This window comes from Festucalex cinctus, chromosome 5, assembly GCF_051991245.1.
Source record: "Festucalex cinctus isolate MCC-2025b chromosome 5, RoL_Fcin_1.0, whole genome shotgun sequence".
Classification (NCBI taxonomy): Eukaryota; Metazoa; Chordata; class Actinopteri; order Syngnathiformes; family Syngnathidae; genus Festucalex; species Festucalex cinctus.
In genome coordinates this window covers 16,586,171-16,604,891 of record NC_135415.1, presented here as the reverse complement: position 1 = coordinate 16,604,891, position 18,721 = coordinate 16,586,171, and the positions used below count along the sequence as shown (strand labels likewise).

Below are 18,721 nucleotides of genomic sequence, written 5' to 3'. Positions count from 1 at the left end.
AAAATAATATCTTTGAAAAATGAAACGTGAGACACAAAGATTAGATTGCATTGTGTTATCATTTATGCTAACAATTACCATGACAAGTCTTCAGTAAGAGAAAAAAATAAAACTTAAGCATTTATTGTCTAAACCATTCCTATACATGCTAGTTTCTTAAATTTTCTTTAAACATATGTCATTGTTTAAAAAAAATCTTAGCTTTCTATTAACACTGACCAACATTAAAATATAGTAGCATAGTAGCCAAACTGTTCATAAAAAAACAAGTGAAATGTTAAGTCCTTAAAAAGTTAGTATTGTATAATATAAGGCACTCCAACATTATGCACAGTTTACACATGAATGTGATTGCATATTATAATACAATTATTATACTGTATATAAATGTTAAATAACAGTTTTATCTAAATAAAAAAAAAAAAAAAAAAATCTCAAAGAGTGCAGTTGTATTGAGTATAAAAGTTAAATTTCTCTAATCTACATTTAGGCAGTGATTCTTTCATTTACCATAAGAGGGAGTCCACAACACACTTTAGAGAATTATTTAATTTGAAGTCAAATTGTGACTTTTCCCATTCAACTACAGAATTTAATCATGAAATATACATTTTTAAAATCCAAATATTCACAAAGTTAAATGTTTGTGATCAGTTATCGGCCTAATTGTTACTGTGGAAACAATTTTTTTTTCTCCAATTAACACTTCTGTTTTTATCTTGAAATCCAAATGAAAAGACTTCCTGTTCCTGCATTCTTACATTTTTGCTTCTCCGCAGGATTGTTGCCTAACGCTGACATCGATTTAGAGTTGGAAACTGCTCTAATTAAAAACTTAAACTCTGCGTCGAAGCTGTTGCATCCAACTGCGGTGACATCACTGAGGCACAAACGTGTCTGCGTGTGTGGGTGTGTGTGGGTGTGTGTATGTATGTGTATTATTAACAAAATAATGAAACGTGCTCATTGGAGACAAGCATGTGTGTTTTTTTATCAAACAAAATCTGCTTATAATATAAAATATAACATGTTTTTTTCCCCCCTGGCAGTGAGCGAATTAATCCTTGACCATTACACTTAAAACAAACAAACAAAATAAAATAATAATCCATCAGAAGTCTTCCCATGTTGTGCACGGCTCTTTTGCATCTCCACCATAATGAGCGCTGCATGTACTGCTGCTGTTCCAAATGTCCTTAACCTTGTCCTTAAGACAAGCAACACACAAATAAATGAGGTCAAAGTATATCAAAAATGTTCCCCCCGAAAAACAGTTGAATGCTTACTTTGGGGCTGAGTGGTGGACTTAACGTTCCTCTACTTAATCCATCCCAGTTGAATCCTTCAAACCATCTAATGAAAGACGGGACATTCATTTTGTACTCAACAGCAAACAAAACTTAGTACTTGTACAATTCAAGAGATAAGTAACTTTGATGAGTAGAAATAAGTGTTTTGAGATACAAGCATGGTCAGGGGAAACAAATTAAACTCAGATCTCAAGGCACCACTGCATTTTGAGTCTGAGGCACAATATAACCTGCAGTCTTACTTGTGCTTCTGAATGTCCTTGGCCCCGTTTCTACGACTGCCGAGCCTCTCCGAGGGATTGTGCCTAGGCAACGGAGGAGAGAGAGGACATAAAAATAAGTACACACCAGCATGATTGTGTCAGTCAAGATGTGGCGCGACATCTCTCACGGTTTCAACACCTGCACAGCTTCTTTATGAGACTGGAGGCACTCTTGCTGATTGCTTTAGGGAAGTCGATGTTATCAATGCCGCGCACGGTCTCGCTGAGGAGCCTCATCGGGTCAACGCCGCTGAACGGAAGCCTGGAGACAAAAGCAGTCTGTCAGATGTACAGTTTAAATTATTTGACCAACATTCATTGCTGGTTGTGAGTTGTGTAAAATAGCTCTTAAGCGCCCCTAAAATACAAAAATATAAAATTCTCTCCCATGTGCTTGATGACCAACTTACAAATCACGTAAAACAGATAAAATTTGTTTCATTTTTTTTTCTTAAATATTTTTGGGGGGTATGAATTTATGAAATACTTTGTCTTGTTGTAATTGTTATAACATTTTGTTTTATTCCAGCAGCTGTCTATTTCAAAAGGGAACTGAGTGACTCAGCAGAAATGGAATGACTGCTAGGCTAATTGCTCTCACCTTGGGTAAGTCTTGTCTTCTGTTTTACATATTTTTTCAGTGTTTTCAAACATAATAGAATGTGTCACTCAAACCAATACAATCTTGTGATTCATATTATGAAAAGACACTGATGATACCAAAGTTTTTATTTTAGATACTAAGTTTGCGCACGCCAGTTAGCATAGCATCTAAGTTAGCTAGCATGTACTTTTGAATAGGGATGTAACGATAAGGGCAATATCGTGATATTGTGATATTAAAAGTGCCACAATATCGTTGTCGTCATGTTCACAATATTTAAAAGGAACACATCTATTAAATAAGTCAGGTTGATTTCTATTTGTGCAGTTCTAGCACCCTGTAGTGGCTAATTGAGCTATATGAGCTCCTTTTTTTCTTTTTTTTACACTATTGTCATCTTTTTTTTAAATATTGCCAAAGCCCCCACAATACCGTGATAATTATCGTATAGTGACCTTCCTATCGTGATAATATTGTATCGTGATGTTTGTATATTGTTACATCCCTACTTTTGAACAAAAACTTGAACAGCACTGACTTGCAACCCTGATACTGTAATTAGAGTAATAATAAAATGAAATTCGTAAAATTGTGTGTTATTGTAAAAGATTTATTCAACTATGTTTCTGAAATACTTGTTCTTCAGGTAGGCATGAGTAAGTGTATGGTTCTGCCAAACAGCAAATTATGATAGGATAAAACATGCACTGTTGATGGTTGGCCTGGAGAAAGAAAAATATGATCTATACTACCTGTTTTTCTTGAAAGCAGAATACTTTTAAAATAAATGGCATCTTTTTTTGTTTATTTGTTTTTAAATATTGGTGCTGAAATTGTTCTGTAGATCCGGAATGACCGATGTCAAAATTGCGTTTAGTTCACTGCCAAAACAAAAGAATGGCCTCATAAATCAAAGCCCCTCTGTATTTTCTATACTGTACATTTATTAAAGGTCTGACCCTGAAAATAGTTTATTTCTACTCCCATACTTTCCTATGGGAACATTTTTTTTCAAAACCCATCATAAAAGAAAATGTGAAAAGCTTCATGGAATAGATAGTGTTTTGTTGCATTTGTTTTCAACCGTGTAAAATGGAACCATGTGCAAAACTCACCCACCAGTCAGGAGCTCAAACACAAAAATACCCAAAGACCAGAAGTCTGCAGCTACACTGTGGCCTTTGTTGAAGATGATTTCGGGGGCCATGTAGCCCGGAGTGCCGCAGAAGGTGTACGTCTTCTTACCCACTTCAATCTTCTTCAAACATCTGGAGCCGACCTAAGGTTGCCAAATGAGGATGGTCACTTTCAAAAGAATGCAAATCTGCTATTACTTTATAACGCCTCGTTGTCAGCCATTAGATGCTACGATGCTTTCCAAGTTTCAAATTCGGGTTATATCACGCCAGAAAGAGCAGAATTAAAAAAAAAACAAAAAAACAAAAAAAACGCAAAATGATCTTGTCCTTTTACCAGTTTGGCATATCCTCGCTCATCCAAAACAACGTTTTCAGGCTTGACATCTCTATAGACGACATTTCGAGCATGAAGAAAGGTCAAGGCCTGCGTCACGCAAGCCGTGTAGAACTTGGTGCTGCTCTCGTCCAGACAACCTCTGTGGAATACAATCGCACTTAGGCGCTTTTTGTTCACAAGTTTCAAGGTCTTCGATTCAAAAGGACATACTTGTCTTTCAGCAAGCTGTAAAGATCACCATGGAGACAAGCCTCGGTCAACATATAGAGGCACTCGACATCTCGGAAGGTTTTGTGCAACCTTGTATGAATGAGAGAACATTATTTTTTAGATGGTTGCTTATAATAATACACTCTCGCAATCCAGAATTTGTTTTGTACATCCAACACAACACATATCTTCTGCAGTTTTTTGGTTGTGCAGGGTCATGAGAGGTGGTCTGCTAGTAGGTGTGGTTTATTTTATGGTGCTTTTTGGCTTTTACGGTTCAACTTCTCAATTAATACCACACATTCACCATTAATCACAACTCACTTTTACTAACTTTAGAAATGTTGTGGCTCCCACTAAGGAAGTGGTGTCAAATATACGGCCCGGGGGCCAGAACCGACCCGCCAGGGGCACAATCAGGCCCATGAGGACACAACACAAACAGCAGTTTTTCACTACAATTAAATGTTGTTGATAATTTTTTCCACTGGAGAGTCCACTGATGACCACTTAAATGACATTGTAAATTTGGCTGTTAATCAGTTTTTGATACAAAGATGTTGCACTCCTAAAAAAAAATAAAAAAATTAAAAAAAATTAAAAATAAATTACTCTGCAATAGTGCTGTCGCTATCAAACATTTTTAGAATTGATTAATCTATCAATTATTCAATCGATTAAATCAACCAGCATTAAAGTGTATTACAAAATGATTTCCCCCGATTACTTTTTATTAACTACAGTGTATAAGATTTGGTACTTTGTATTCATAATGATTAAAAAAAAAAAAAAAAAAAGGTGGATTGATGTTGTACTATGTTACCGTCATTGTTTTCCAAAGTAAAAAGAGATGTTTGTAAATGTCTTATTTTGATTAATCAAAGAAGATAATCGGTCTTCTTTCATAAAAGGACTACAGAAATGAGTGAACAATTACTGTTGAAATGCTGAAATCAGAGGGCTTGGACAATTTTAAATTAAAAAATGGCTCCAAACGATTCCATAATTAATAAAATAGTTGTTGATTAATTTGCTAATCGCTTACTTGTCGATTAATCGATTTGAAAGCTCTACTCTGCAATGAAATAATAATAAATGGCACTATTTTTAGAATGTACTTGTAATTATTTTCACACAAAAAATACATGAAATATTTTGACCTGTCATTATTTCTAGCTTAGATCATGGACATATTGGCCAAGCCCACTTGAAATCAAATTTGAGTGGAAGTGGCACCTGAATTCAAATGAGTTTGACACCCCTGACCTATAGGACATACAGGCGTAGCTGATGTTAGTGATGCTCTAAGATAAACACAGCATGTCATCAAAACAATCCCCAACAGATAACACACCTGACTAAGAACGGCCACGCGACCTCCAATAGGATGTTCCGTTCTCTCAGAACGTGCTCTCGCAGACCGTTGTGGATAATCGCCTTCTTGTCGAGGACCCTCATGGCGAAAAGATCCTTGACGTTTCCTTTGAATTGCACCTGCGAGAGGCGGACATTACACGGAAAACACATGCAGGCATTGCGACAGAATCTCACCAGGTCCGTGTGACCAAACTCCCCGGCTCCGAGAGTGCTGATTATCTGGAAATCGCTTAAGGTGGAGGATGCGAGGGAGGCAGCGTCCTTGACTTCTGACCTGCTCAAGAGGGAAACAGAGACTTACGATGATGACAGTTTGGGGCAAATTATGATCAAATTCCCCTTACTCGTCTTTGCTTCCGGCGTCGTGTTGCACGTCAGTACTGCTGTCAAACACCATCCCTCCAATGATATCTCTGAAGGTCCTGGAAAATAGAAAAATGGCTATCATTTGATGGAATTTTCTCCGAACTGCGTTCGTCCTTGGTATCTTACTCTCTGTCAATGAGCAGACACGTAACGTCGCTGACCGCGATGACATTCACAGCCCGCACATCCTCTCTGAATAACAAGAAGATACTTGATTGAATTAAATTCTATGGAAAGCTTGCGATAACAACTAAGCTGATATTCCGCCGTACCCCCACAACGCTTTTTCTCCAAACCACTGTCTCTCTGATAGCTTGGAGAGGACTTGCTCTTCATCTCCCGCTTTCTTTTCTGTGATTTTCACCTGCACGATCAAAATGGAGGCGCGGGAAGAGCAAAAAAGCAATGAAGAAAGGTGACAAATTCAATTGGCGCTATTCCGGAGACATTTCTAAAGCTGCGCTGACATTTGGCCCTCGTTGCGCCCGACTTTACCTGGCCTTTGTTAATGATATAAAAGGTGTCCCCTGAGGCGCCTTGTCGAATGATGTAGTCGCCTTGAGTGTAGCGAGCCTGTGGAGAGAAAGAAAGACGAGGAAAAACAATCAAAGCCAACATAAAAAGGTCAGCCACCGGAGGCAGTTTCCAAAATGAAATGAAGGAATGGGGGAAAACAAAAGAAATGATGATGGGCAGGTGAGGTGGCGTGCATTGAAAGTGACACAGCTTAGTATACAGGTCGCTACCTCCTCCATGAGATCACACATCTTCATGACGGCATCCTTTGGCAAGGACAGCAGAGACGGAACACTGCAGACACAAGATTCACTTAGCTTCTGTTCTGTCTTATCCTGCCCTGTCCTGTCCACCGAGATTGCATTCAATCTTGATCACAATCACAATTTGCCTAAACTGTGAAATATATGAGAGAAAAATTGGATTCTTTCTAAATAGAGAATTTAATGCATTGGTATTTTTGAACAAACCAAAAAAAAAGTGTGTTTTTTTTTTTTTTTTGAAAATCAACTTCCAAATGACTTTTGATTTGTGTCATATTTGATACATCCGGTCACAATGCTTTAAATTTGTACATTTATTTGTACAACTGTCAAAAATCTAATAATAAACAGACATATTAAACATATTAGTAGTATTTCCAAAAATCACAAAGAACATTTGAAAAGCCATCAGTTGGATGATATAGATCATATATGTCAGGGTTTTAATGGGAAAAAAAAAAAAAACATACTCGTGAAATAGAGGGCTCAAAATGTCTTGTATTTAATATGATATGTTTGGCTTTTTAGGGTTAAGTCGTGTCGTCATTCATGGAGGTTGAAAAAGTAAATAACTAAGGCTCTCAAAATTAAAGCGTTAAAGGGATACTTGACGCATTGAACAATTTTCAGCAGTGAAAAGTTAATATTTTGTCCAGAATGAATTTGATAACTTCATTATTTTTTATGTACAATTAATACCTTTTAAAAACTATTTTTTCTACTTGCTGCTGACTGACGATGACATCACCTGTGCTGAGGAAGTTGGTAACGGCCAATCATGGCTCACCTGTTTTCTGGGTTTGGTCAGTAAACTGAGCCATGATTGGTCGTTACCTACTTCCTCAGCACAGGTGATGTCATCGTCAGTCGACAGCAAGTCGAAAAAAATATGTTTTAAAGTTATTAATTGTACGTAAAAAATAATGAAGTTACCACATTAATTATAGGCAAAGTATTAACTTTTTACTGCTGAAAATGGCTCAATGAGTCAAGTATTCCTTTACTCTGAATATTAATTTAAAGTTATTCAAGCGGTTTTTTTTTGGTTTTTTTTATTAACTCAGTTACTTGGAGGAGTCACTGGCGGGGGCCTCACAAACCAACTGTGGTTCTCATGAGCACAACTAAATCTGTCAGCGAGAAGTTCTGAGAATCGTTTCTATGAGGAAAAAAGATGACCCGTAAAGCTGAGTCCGTTTTGATCGTTATGTTTAACAGTTGCATTTTACATAAGTATACTTTTTAAGGATCAAAGAAAGCTATTAGAAGAGTCTTTGATGACAAATATACTTTCTATTTGATGATTTGACATGAATTCCAAGATTTTAGTCAAGTAAATATCTGTTACTAGCTTTGAAGAAAAAAGCAGAAGAAGAAAAATGTGATTAATCGCGATTAATTGTGGGAAATTTTGCAATTAATTAGATACAAAAAAATAATCGTTTGACAGCACTATAAATAATAGAAAGTCGAGATGTGTGTTTCGAAATAAAAAGTTGATAAAATAATCAATATAATATAAAATATAAAATAATAATCAAGTAATGTACAAAATTAGATTAAAAAAAAATGGGAAAAAAGGATGCAAGTGACATCCATTGTTGCCAAACACCTGCTCAGCAGCTCCGACGTGCGCGCGAGGCTGTCCCGGCCGCTCTGCATGAGCACAGTCTGGTAACTCTTGCGCTCGATAACCCACAGCTTGCTGTCCGACTGTGCTGAGGAGCAAAAAGACCACATCAGTCGACTTCCATCGCAGAGATTTGTGAGAAAGGCCTCCAAAAATGTGAACACTTATTATTCATAAGCAGACATTATTAATAGAGAAGGACATCGACCATAAATCTGATTTCCTAAACTATAATTAAAATCTCTTTATAATGGAGCTGGATGTCTGAATTAATAATGATACTCTCAGATGAGTTCACTGGAGGTGTCTGTGAGCGGGGACAGCAGATGTCCACTGTTTGAACTGACTAATTACGTCCAGCATCTGATAGACAGCGGTGGTCCATATCTTAACTGCGCCATTTGATGGAGAATTATTAAGAAAGCTGCGCAGGGTCGTTTCATTTCCTGGAAGATGGAAGCCTGACAGTTGACAGATCGAGCACTGTTTTTGCTTTATAGTGATTCTGGGAACCACATCTTGGTAAATGTGCGCTCAACTAGATTGATAAGATTTTTGAAGGGGATATACTATTGATGGTTTGTAATGTAACCTCCATTTTGTATAAAATGAAACAACCGAGTCAATCTTTTGTTATCTGCCAATTTCTGAGCACCCCAAACTGAGTTTCTCCATCCAGGACTTGTAAGCTAGGCTGGGTGAATATCCAACGTCACTTTTAAGTCAGATACACGAGTCAAAGCAGAAAGTAAGGAGAGCTGCATTTAAATGTGAGATTATCTTTTTCAGGAGGGGATTTGCGTCTTTCGAATGTGCCGCATACGCACATCAGCACATAAACGGACAAGTGTAACTCGGCGGCAACTTATTTACACACTGTAATATATACTTGCAAAAACCGAGTAAAGTTTCTTTCACTTAGAAAATCAAAGTAAATTTTACCTTTTTTTTTTTAATTACTCAAGCATTGAGGAATGAAATCATGACTTTCAGCTTGGGAGACAGCCACTCTATCAACTGAGCCATGCCACACTTGCTGTTTCTCACTATTGCTGGTGTGTCCAAAATGAGACCAAAATCGGGTCTCTTGGAGGTACAAGGATTCCGCCTGACACAATCAATATACTAGCACACAGCGGGAGCGGCATGGCTCAGGTGCTAGAATGGCTGTCACCCAACCTGAAAGTTGTAGGTTCGTTCTTCAACCTATGAGTAGCTTTTATTTGTTTTGTTTTTAATAAACTGGTAAATCATGCTCACAACTCTCCTTGTAAAATGTACTTTGAATTTCTGAGTGAAAAACTTTACTTTTTTTTTTTTTTTTTTTTTGCATGCATGCATGCATGGATGGTAACCGCCCTCACACCGAGTTGCTCCGCCCATGACATTATCAACTCGGCTAGATGAAGATCCAGATCCCACATGGGTCCAATTTTTTTTGGCTGCAACCTGGCTGTGATTTTACAAATAGAGGACAGTTTAGTCATAAGGCTCAGGCTCCGCCCCCAGTAGCCATGGTAACAATAGCAGAATATTATATATGATTAGCATTATATTGTTATAAATAGCAGTACAATGTAGTTCTTGATTGAACCTTGGGGTATTTCTACATCACTCAGACACTTGGGAAAATGCACAATGACTATTTTAAGATCCATCAAGGTTAGAATGATGGAAAATTCATTGACACTAAAGGATTTTCGCCTTGCAGAAGTCTTTCATATTTTGTTGCCTTACAATAGGGAGTATGTATTTCATACGGTTGTAAATTGCACTTTTTTGCGTTGAAATGTTTGCCCACCTTATTGATGTAAATGTACTTTCAGAGAAATTTCCAAGGTCACTTGAACAATAGAAAGTACTGATGCGGATAAATGATCACAAACGCATTAAACAGAAGATTAAGCACAAGTGTGGTTTGGTCACAATGTTAGTCACAAACACGGGCTAATGACTGCACCATTCTACACGACTGCAATCTGCAACCACAGTCATCAACATTTAGTTGAACGAATACCTCACCGACGGTGTAAATCATCAAGGCCAGATTCGTCATTGGATCGCATTTGTAGTAGATTGTACCGCAATGCTAATGTGATCTTCCCAAAGGTGACATCTTGTTCCCATCTGTCAAGATCACAGATGGCAAACAGATCATTTTGATGCTGATAAAAAAGAAACGCTATTAGAAAAAGGACATGCTGCAAAGGACATTGGTGCGGTGTTGTCATGGCGTCTGCTTTGCGAGATAAAGAGGGCAAACAAAGTTATTTTTCAATTTCAGATGATCCGCCAGCCTCTTTACTTGTGAAAGCAGGTCACATGCACCCAGACATGTCTCGCGGAGCTTTCCCTGCAATTTTCTGTCATGATAGCCCGACGGCATTTATCAAAACAAAAATCCTGTCACGATTGTGAAATTCAACACACCACCTTTGAGGTGTTCATATTTTTGCTAATTGGGGCATTGCTGGGAAACAGATGGACTGTTTTAAATTCCACACAGACAGTATGTGATGAAACAATTCAGCAGGCGCCATGTTGTCTGTGACCTCTCGCCGCAATAACCCTGCTTGTGATAATTCGCTTTTCACAGAAACGAATCACATCCATACCTAATATAAACATTGAAATGCCTCAACAGTTATATCAGCCTGAATATTTAAAAAAATAATAATAATAATAATCAAAACAAGACACACATGCATGTTGGTACCTGTGATCGAGTAGATTTGCATGCAGTTGTAGAGTAGCGCCACCTCTCCGAACACTTCCCCTGCTTCGATTGTGAGCAATTTCTCTCCATCTTTCGTCACATCCAACCGTCCCTCTGGGATGACACACACTCTGTTATAACGCAGTATGAATTAGATGAAAAATCATACAGCTAAAAGTGATCTCTACACCTAGTTCTACTACTGCAAACTAACAAACGAGACTTAAATTCGTCATCCATTTCATTCACTTCAGACTAGGACAACAATTTTGAAAAATAATCTAATGGCAATTTTAATATAATATGTGATTATATTGTCAAGGGCGTCTTCCAATGTAATTTTTAACAAACACAAGCAATAAATTATTCTGTAGTGCAATACACAATATTACATGTATTATTATTAGGAGTGTCACACATGACTTCAAGAGTTAACTCATTGACTCCCAGCCATTTCCACAGAGGCAACCCCCTTCACTCCCGTCTCTTTTCCTGGATTTTGACTGATTTTGCAAGGCCCACAGACTATTGTGTTCTATTGCTATAAAAACATGGAACCTACCAAAAGAAAGATTAGAGTCGCTTTTTGGCCGTTTTTGTAATAACTACCATTGTTTCAAGCATTCTCTTCAGTTCAGAGGCTGCATCAAAGCCTTCTGTATGTTCTAGCATTAAAAAAAAAAAAAAAAAAAAAAAAAAAAACGTCTTTGGGAGCATGGTAATATTTCAATATTTCAAATAAAACGTATTTATAAGTTTTTGGGAGCAAACGAGTTAAGTTACAATTGATCGCAAATTTTACATCTTTTAATTCATACAATTGAGTTAAAATTAATAAGCTGCTATTTGCTATAAAAAAATGAAGGTAAATTGATTTGTGTTAAGGTCATTTTGCTGCCACTAGATGGCATAATCGCAAGTCGGTGGCAGCTCAGTGCATTTTTCTTTTCATATTCAGAGCTTTAACATAAAGTAACTTGTGAAATTCTGCACATTTTTTAAATTATAAAATACAACTGGACCCAAGTCTGCACAAATATATGCATTATTGCTAAATTTATTACTGCAAACTTTTGACGTGGGCGTCTGCTGCGTTGCGACTGGAATCCCCCCAGTACAGGCTTTCCAAGTAAGGTCATTAATCGCGCGCTGAAGAAATTAGTGGCGTTAAAGGAACTTTAATAAATTAAACTCAAAATTAACACGATAAATTTTACACCCCTAATTATTATACATAAATGTTTTGGTCTTATAGGTTGGGCTTATGCTAAAATAAATGCAAATAAAACATGAATTAAGACAGTTTGTTTGTCTGTTTCGATGGTTTCATATTTCATGAAACAATGATATATGTCAACATGTGGACTCCTCTTCTCAAGCGCCGAACTTATCTAGAAACAATATGAATGAATAAATAAATAGACATAAAATATGCAAAAATATGAAAAAATAAAGCCTACCGACCGAGCAAAATAATCAAATGACCGCCCGTGTGATTTGAAAATTGCATTTTCCTACATAGTGACGTCGAGTTGAGTGTAATGAATAGTTCAGCCCTACTTCGCACTCACATTCACACCTATGGACAATTTACTACTCAATCAACTACAGTATCAACAATGTTTTTGGAATGTGGCAGGAAATAAAACAAAATCCACTCAGTTACAAGGGGAACTTGAAAACTCCACATACAAAGGTCACAGATTCAAACCTAGAACCTCTCAACTGTTGCGCAAATGTGCGAACCACTAGAGAGGTATAACAAAATATTAACAAAACAGACATCATCCCTGCGCAATGAGCATGATGAGAGGGAAAAAAAAAAAAAAAGGAGCACTCGTTACATCCTAAATCAGGAGTCGTGAGGACGCCTCCAGCCCGCAATGGTTACTAATCATTTCCCCACTCAAGCACCTCGCCGATCCTCCGACATGATTAACGTTGCGGCGCGTCGAGCATGATTTACCCTGTACAACATAAGCCTGCGAGCCGCCGGTTCCCTCCTGGATCACGCAGCAGCCGTGATGGACGGCCGTGAGTTGCATGCAGGCCGCGACGGCTCTCGTCTCATCGTCGTCGAGGTTCCTCAACAAGTTGCTCTTCAGGAAAGAAGCTTGAATCAACTTCTGACATCTGGAAGGACGGAGGGAGGATGAGCACGGTAATTTATGCATAATCGTGCGGATAATCATAGTCAGGAATAAGGGGTGCAATTACTTCATTTCTGCCATTTAAGGTACAGTGTACACTAGGGGTGTTAAAAAAAAAATCGATTCGGCGATATATCGCGATACTACATCGCGCGATTCTCGAATCGATTCAATAATCGGCAGAATCGATTTTTTTTTTTTTTTTTTTTTTTTTTTTTTTTTTTTTTTTTTTTAGGATTCACACCTTGAGCATGGAAGAATGTTATATGAACGGAACATTAAGCCTTAATATTTTATTTTAATGCTGTTCAAACATGAAACAGATTACAACCTCTATAAGACTGAAATTTCAGATAAATAAATAATACATTTTCATATAAATCTTACACTCTACAAGCTTACTGATTAGCATTTTCTAAATTTGAATGAAAAAAATCGCAACAATCGACTTATAAATTCGTATCGGGATTAATCGGTATCGAATCGAATCGTGACCTGTGAATCGTGATACGAATCGAATCGTCAGGTACTAGGCAATTCACACCCCTAGTGTACACCATATTGATTTTCAAAGTCTGATACAGCCGCTACTGTTTTTGTGGTACTTTAAGTACAGTTCAGATGTCTTTAACATTATCACACTAAAAAAAAAAGGTAATATTTAAAAAAAAAAATTTAAAGTATTTTTTTAAGTAAATTTTACAAGGAGAGTTTTGAGGACATTTTACCTTTACATTTATTCAACAAAAAACAAACAAAAAAAATCCTACTCAAAGGTTGAGGAATGGACAGCCACTCTACCACCTGAGCCGTGCCATTCCTACTGTGTGTTAGTATGTTGATGGTATCAGGCTGCAACCTCCAAGACCAGTTTTTGGTCTCATTTTGGACACCAGCAATGCAGAATAATGGCAAACAGCAAGAGTGGCATGGCTCAGGTGGTAAGTGGCTGTCACCCAAGCTTCATGAGTAATGAGTTTGTTCCTCAACGCTTGAGCAATTTATTTTTTTTAATAAACTGGTAAAATGTACTTGAAACTCCGAAAAAAATTTTACTATTTTTTTTTCCAAGTAAATAGTTATTTACTGTATTCATGACTTCAAAACTACCTTAGCAGCACTGAGAGTCACCTTATTAGCACAACCAGTAGTCTGCTTCAGCACATCACCATGAAAAACAAAGGAAATTGATTGTTTTACAGTTTACGGCTCTTTTGACACTTCCTATGGGAATATTACAAATTCAAACAAGATCTTTTCCAAGGCCATGAATGAACAGTAATGTCTCTAAAGACATGTTTTTATGAAAATTGTGGAGTGCTGAGAAGAAAAACTGTGCTCACTTACTCTTGGTTTTTGTCACACAAGGTGAAGAGATTTGCCGAATCCAGACTGAAGGACTCTGAAATGACAGTCTTCCTGTTCGCAACTCGCAAGTCATCACCATGAATAGAGCAGGCTGCAATGGTGAAAAAAAAAGAATCATACTGGATGATTCCAAAGAGGCAAATCATCCAAAGCAGAATGTTCTACGCACTGACCGGCGCTGGCTGCAGAGGGACCCGGCAGGACCACGGACGCTCTGTAACGATCCAGCTCCTCCTGAAGTCTCCGAATGAGCTCGTCCTTGGTGTCGAGTTCCAGCTCCAGCTCATCGATCAGGGTGTCCCTCTGACGGAGCTCCTCGATCTTTAGCTGCAGGGCGAACTGAAGGTCTCGAAGCGTCCCCATGACCTACTTTTAATGTGCAGTCACACCGGCAACGTCAAGTGTTTGCATGCAGCCACAAGTTGCGGCCATCTCACGGCATTTCAGTTCATCCAATGTCACTCAAAGGAGGACGCTTACCACTTGAATTATATGCATTATTCAGTAAATAAGTCAGAGAACATGGAAAAATCATAGATAGATAGATAGATAGATAGATAGATAGATAGATAGATAGCACTTACCCTGCAGACAGTCCATTCGACAGGTGCACGCAGACGTCCTCTGCAAGTGAACAGAAAGATGACGCTCCCTCCTCTCCGGTTCGGAGCGGGTGGGTTGGAGGGGCTGGGGGGGGGGGACTCTGGATTGAGACAGCAGCAGCCAGTCACGTGACCAAAGAGCCAGTCCGGGAGGCTGAGATGATATGAGAGGGGAGCGGGTCAGATCGGCTTTTGGGGATAAATTGGGAGATTTCCCAAGAGGGGCGACAACAAAAGAAAATGACTTCAAACTAGTAATGACTGAAGTGATCATATCCTACAGGACCACTTCATCTAATTGGTTAATGGTTGTTGTGAAATAAAAAGACTGAAATGAATGCTTGCTTATTGTTTCATTTGCAGTGTTTTATTATTATGGGAGTGCGGTAAATGTTCATTTATGACTCTAAATTAGGTATGGGCTTTGCAGCCTTGTTTTTAAGTGCACTGAAGAGAGTACAGTTTTAGATTTAGTTGCCATAAAGCTTTATTTCATATTGCTAATTGGTCATTTATTTTCACTCAAACATTTAGGAAAAAGGTTCATGTTCATATTTTCTCCATATGTTTTAGCACTTGTCCTCATTTGGGTTGTGGCGGGTGAGCTGGAGCCAATTCCAGCTGACTTTGGGCAAGAGGCAGTCACAAATAACCATTCACACTCACATCTGCACCTATGGACAATCGATGTCAGAGCTTTTGATTGGCTCAGATTTAATGTATGGAGGATGCATGCACTTAATTTATGCTTAATTTAATTATTTACCTCCAAGCTACGGTGCGTGGACCTCTGGGGCTCTGGGGACCACAGTCTGAGAACCACTGTCTTGTTAGCAGCTCCAAGCAGTCGTAACACATCCTGGCCATCCGAGGGCGCTCAAGAGAAGCAACAGAACATGGGCCGCTAATGAAGAAGAAGCCCTAGTCTTCCTTAGCTAACCTAGCTAGAGATTTTGTTGCCTAATCTCCAAGAGAGTCGTTGTTTATTTGTTCATAGATCGATCCAAAAATGATTCTTACTGTGAAGCCGCTACAGGGAAAAGAATGCAGCGTCCACGTAAGTGAAGGATATCCTGATGCTGACGTGCTAAACTAAGTGAAGCTACATGGGGCTAATGCTTCTCGCCGGTGTAGCCGCCTAGCCGCTAACTGCTAGACGTGGTCCATGTCACATGTTGAGCCACATTTGAAAATGTGGCCGCTAATTTGATGACTAAAGAGTTATATTTTTCCTGTTTTTATGGCTTGTCGCATCAGTGAAGCGGTTGTGACTCTGTGGCAAGTGATAAATGTGGCTAGTCTATCGTGGGTTGCTAGCGACAACCAGACAAAGACGCAAGCTAACGTTACTGCCTAATCATCTGGTGAAGTCACTCATTGTACCAGTTTTCTGCAGAGCACTTATTAGGTTTTTAACCGAATATCTGGATAAACAGGTTGTGTTAAGAAATATGTTTGTGTCCGGGGGACAGGGTTTTGAGATAGTAGCTAGTTTTATCAATTCTCACTCATATTTGTGCTTCCTCTTTTTTTTCTTTTTTGTCATTGTTTACATTTACTATTAGCATTGCAGTCCTTATACAATTTAAATAGGGGATAATTACAGTGGCAGCTTTGAAAATGCTGAGATTCTCTTTCTGGCTAACGCGGACAGACAAGATCAAGAAGTAGCTCATCACTGAAAGGTTCAGGGACAAAAACAGATGCCATGTACAGTACACAGTAGAGACATTGGATATATCAGTAGAAAGATGATTAAACTAGCATAGATTAAATTCAGAGGGGCGCTGAAAGTCCTCACTTACTACTTAAGTAGAAATACAAATATTCTGTAAAAAAAAAAACTGTCCTATGTAGAATTGATTGCACAAGTGTAAGTAAAACAGACTAGAGTCCAATTTAGAGAGTTAAAAAGTCATCAGTAAAAGAAATACATAAGTAAAGAAATGGAAGACATCTACTTAACAAAGCATTTGCACTTCAGTACTCCCCACCACTGTTTTGCTCAGCCTACAGTAGTTTGACCACACTGTGTAATCTTCCAGGTGACCGAAGATGAAAAGGTTTCCACGGTGAAAGAGCTCGTGTCAGAACGTCTCAACATCCCAGCCAATCAACAGCGGTTGCTTTATAAAGGCAAAGCGCTCGCAGGTACCTTTTTATTCACCATCATGACTACTCCATTAGCCCGGCATTTGCTTGATGATAAATACAGTGGATAGAAAGTATACATACCCCTATTTGAATGTCATTTTTATTCTATAGGAAAAAAAAATAGACCAAGATAAAGTCAAACTTTTTTTGTTCCCCACAGTCCAAACCTTTTTCAAAATGTTGTAAAATTGCACTTACAATCTCTCAAACGTATGCGGGAAAGTCCCTTATGGTCCAGTGAACATTTGTGTAACCGCATTCTATGAATTTATTTAGTTTCTTCTCTCTTACTTCTTGTCCCTTTAGATGAACACAAGTTAAGTGACTACTCCATTGGGCCAGAAGCAAAACTAAATCTGGTCATCCGTCCAGTGGGTGAGCGGAACACAGCTTCAGTGACGGCCACCTGCAGCAGCAACGGCAGCACAACACAAGGAGGGGTGTGGCAGACTGTGTCCACTATCCTTGCGAAACACTTCAGTCCGGCAGATGCTGCAAAAGTCCACGAACAGCTGATTAAGGTATCTATTTAGTTTTAGTCAATTTTAACAGCAGTTCACTTGTCTTGCTGCTTACCTGTTTAGGTGTCTTGGATTGCAACATGTTAAGTACACAAAACAGATTGAGCTCCATTTTGGAAGCTGCACTTGAAAACAATATAAAATGGAGACAAGAAAACTGCAATTTTCTCATGTTAGTAAAAGCGGAAGAAAAGATATTGGTTGTAAATGATGCATGGAATGCACAGCAAAAATTTGAAACGTGATGGTTGTTAAACCTCAAATATTGGGACACTCCTAAGTACCGCAATACATCGCTGTAAAAAAATAAATAAATACCACCTGTTTTTAGTACCCTTACATCTGCGCAGTGTGGCAAATAATCATGTGTTTGTCAAGTATTGGAACAACAATCTGCTAGCTTAATGCTAACATATGATGTGAAATGCCATAGATTTGGCTAATGTTACGGTCCTTAAATGAAGGTTTTTGTTGTTGTTGTTGTTGTGGTGTTTGTTTTGTTTTTTAAAGCAAATGACGAATGTCAACGTACCACTGTATTTGCAAACAAAAGTCCCCTTCATAGTTATAATAATCATGTGATCATATGATTTATTTACTCTGTTGACTATGCAAGAAGACACGTTTTAACTATTTCACTTTCTTTTTTTTTTAAGGATTATGAACGTTCACTACGACAGCTAAGTCTGGACGACATCGAGCGCTTGGCCGGCAGGCTGCTTCACCCGGAAGTGGACGACATGGACACGACGGCGTACATGGACTGAGGGACAGCCGTGCCGGACGCTGTCTACTGTGTATGCTCAGACTTGCGTAAAATGTGATACAGAGAGCGCGGTGTGAAGCCCAATCAGTGTGTGCGTGAGCTTTGGATCGCTTGTTATCTTTTGTTGACAAGCATCAACGTATCCGCAGAGAGTTGGTCTGTGTCGATAACGCTGCAGTAATGCCACGAGACCTCATCACACAATATTTGAATACAAAGGAATCGTTCATGCTGTGGGTCTCATGTTTTACAGCTCCCAGGGAACACAACTTGTCTTTGAGGATATTTATTTTTAATGTTTGGGTCATGTGTGTTGTTCAGAGACAAGGCAGTGCATTTTCTCTTTGTCAATAACTAATGCTCATTGTATGAAATGTAAATATTCTGTTTATATTCAGATATTAAAAGCGCGACAACTTATTTCTGTGT

The 18,721-nt window shown here is 38.4% G+C and overlaps 2 protein-coding genes across 5 annotated transcripts; one reads left to right on the top strand and one right to left on the bottom strand.

Moving 5' to 3' along the window:
- Positions 1-367: 367 nt before the first annotated feature.
- On the bottom strand, positions 368-16,502 carry prkg1l (protein kinase cGMP-dependent 1, like). 4 transcript variants are annotated; one of them, XM_077521454.1, is made up of 21 exons: positions 15,618-16,502; positions 14,834-15,005; positions 14,423-14,615; positions 14,229-14,340; positions 12,698-12,864; positions 10,732-10,845; positions 7,998-8,103; positions 6,353-6,416; positions 6,102-6,179; positions 5,879-5,970; positions 5,733-5,798; positions 5,585-5,662; positions 5,415-5,514; positions 5,218-5,357; positions 3,864-3,953; positions 3,651-3,792; positions 3,293-3,456; positions 1,713-1,835; positions 1,553-1,615; positions 1,287-1,353; positions 368-1,207 (listed from the first exon to the last, which is right to left on the bottom strand). In XM_077521454.1, the coding sequence occupies exons 1-21, from the start codon at positions 15,716-15,718 to the stop codon at positions 1,112-1,114; spliced, it is 2,328 nt and encodes a 775-aa protein (XP_077377580.1). In that variant the 5' UTR covers positions 15,719-16,502; the 3' UTR covers positions 368-1,111. The 4 variants fall into 4 exon arrangements, with proteins under 4 accessions (XP_077377580.1, XP_077377578.1, XP_077377579.1 ...); XM_077521452.1 differs by having other exon boundaries at positions 5,218-5,514; positions 15,618-16,501; XM_077521453.1 differs by having other exon boundaries at positions 5,218-5,514; positions 14,423-14,576; positions 15,618-16,501.
- On the top strand, positions 15,686-18,712 carry ubl4a (ubiquitin like 4A). The gene is made up of 4 exons (XM_077521464.1): positions 15,686-15,908; positions 16,897-17,002; positions 17,312-17,526; positions 18,183-18,712. Exons 1-4 carry the CDS (start codon positions 15,861-15,863, stop codon positions 18,291-18,293), a joined length of 480 nt encoding a protein of 159 aa, XP_077377590.1. The 5' UTR covers positions 15,686-15,860; the 3' UTR covers positions 18,294-18,712.
- Positions 18,713-18,721: the final 9 nt, after the last annotated feature.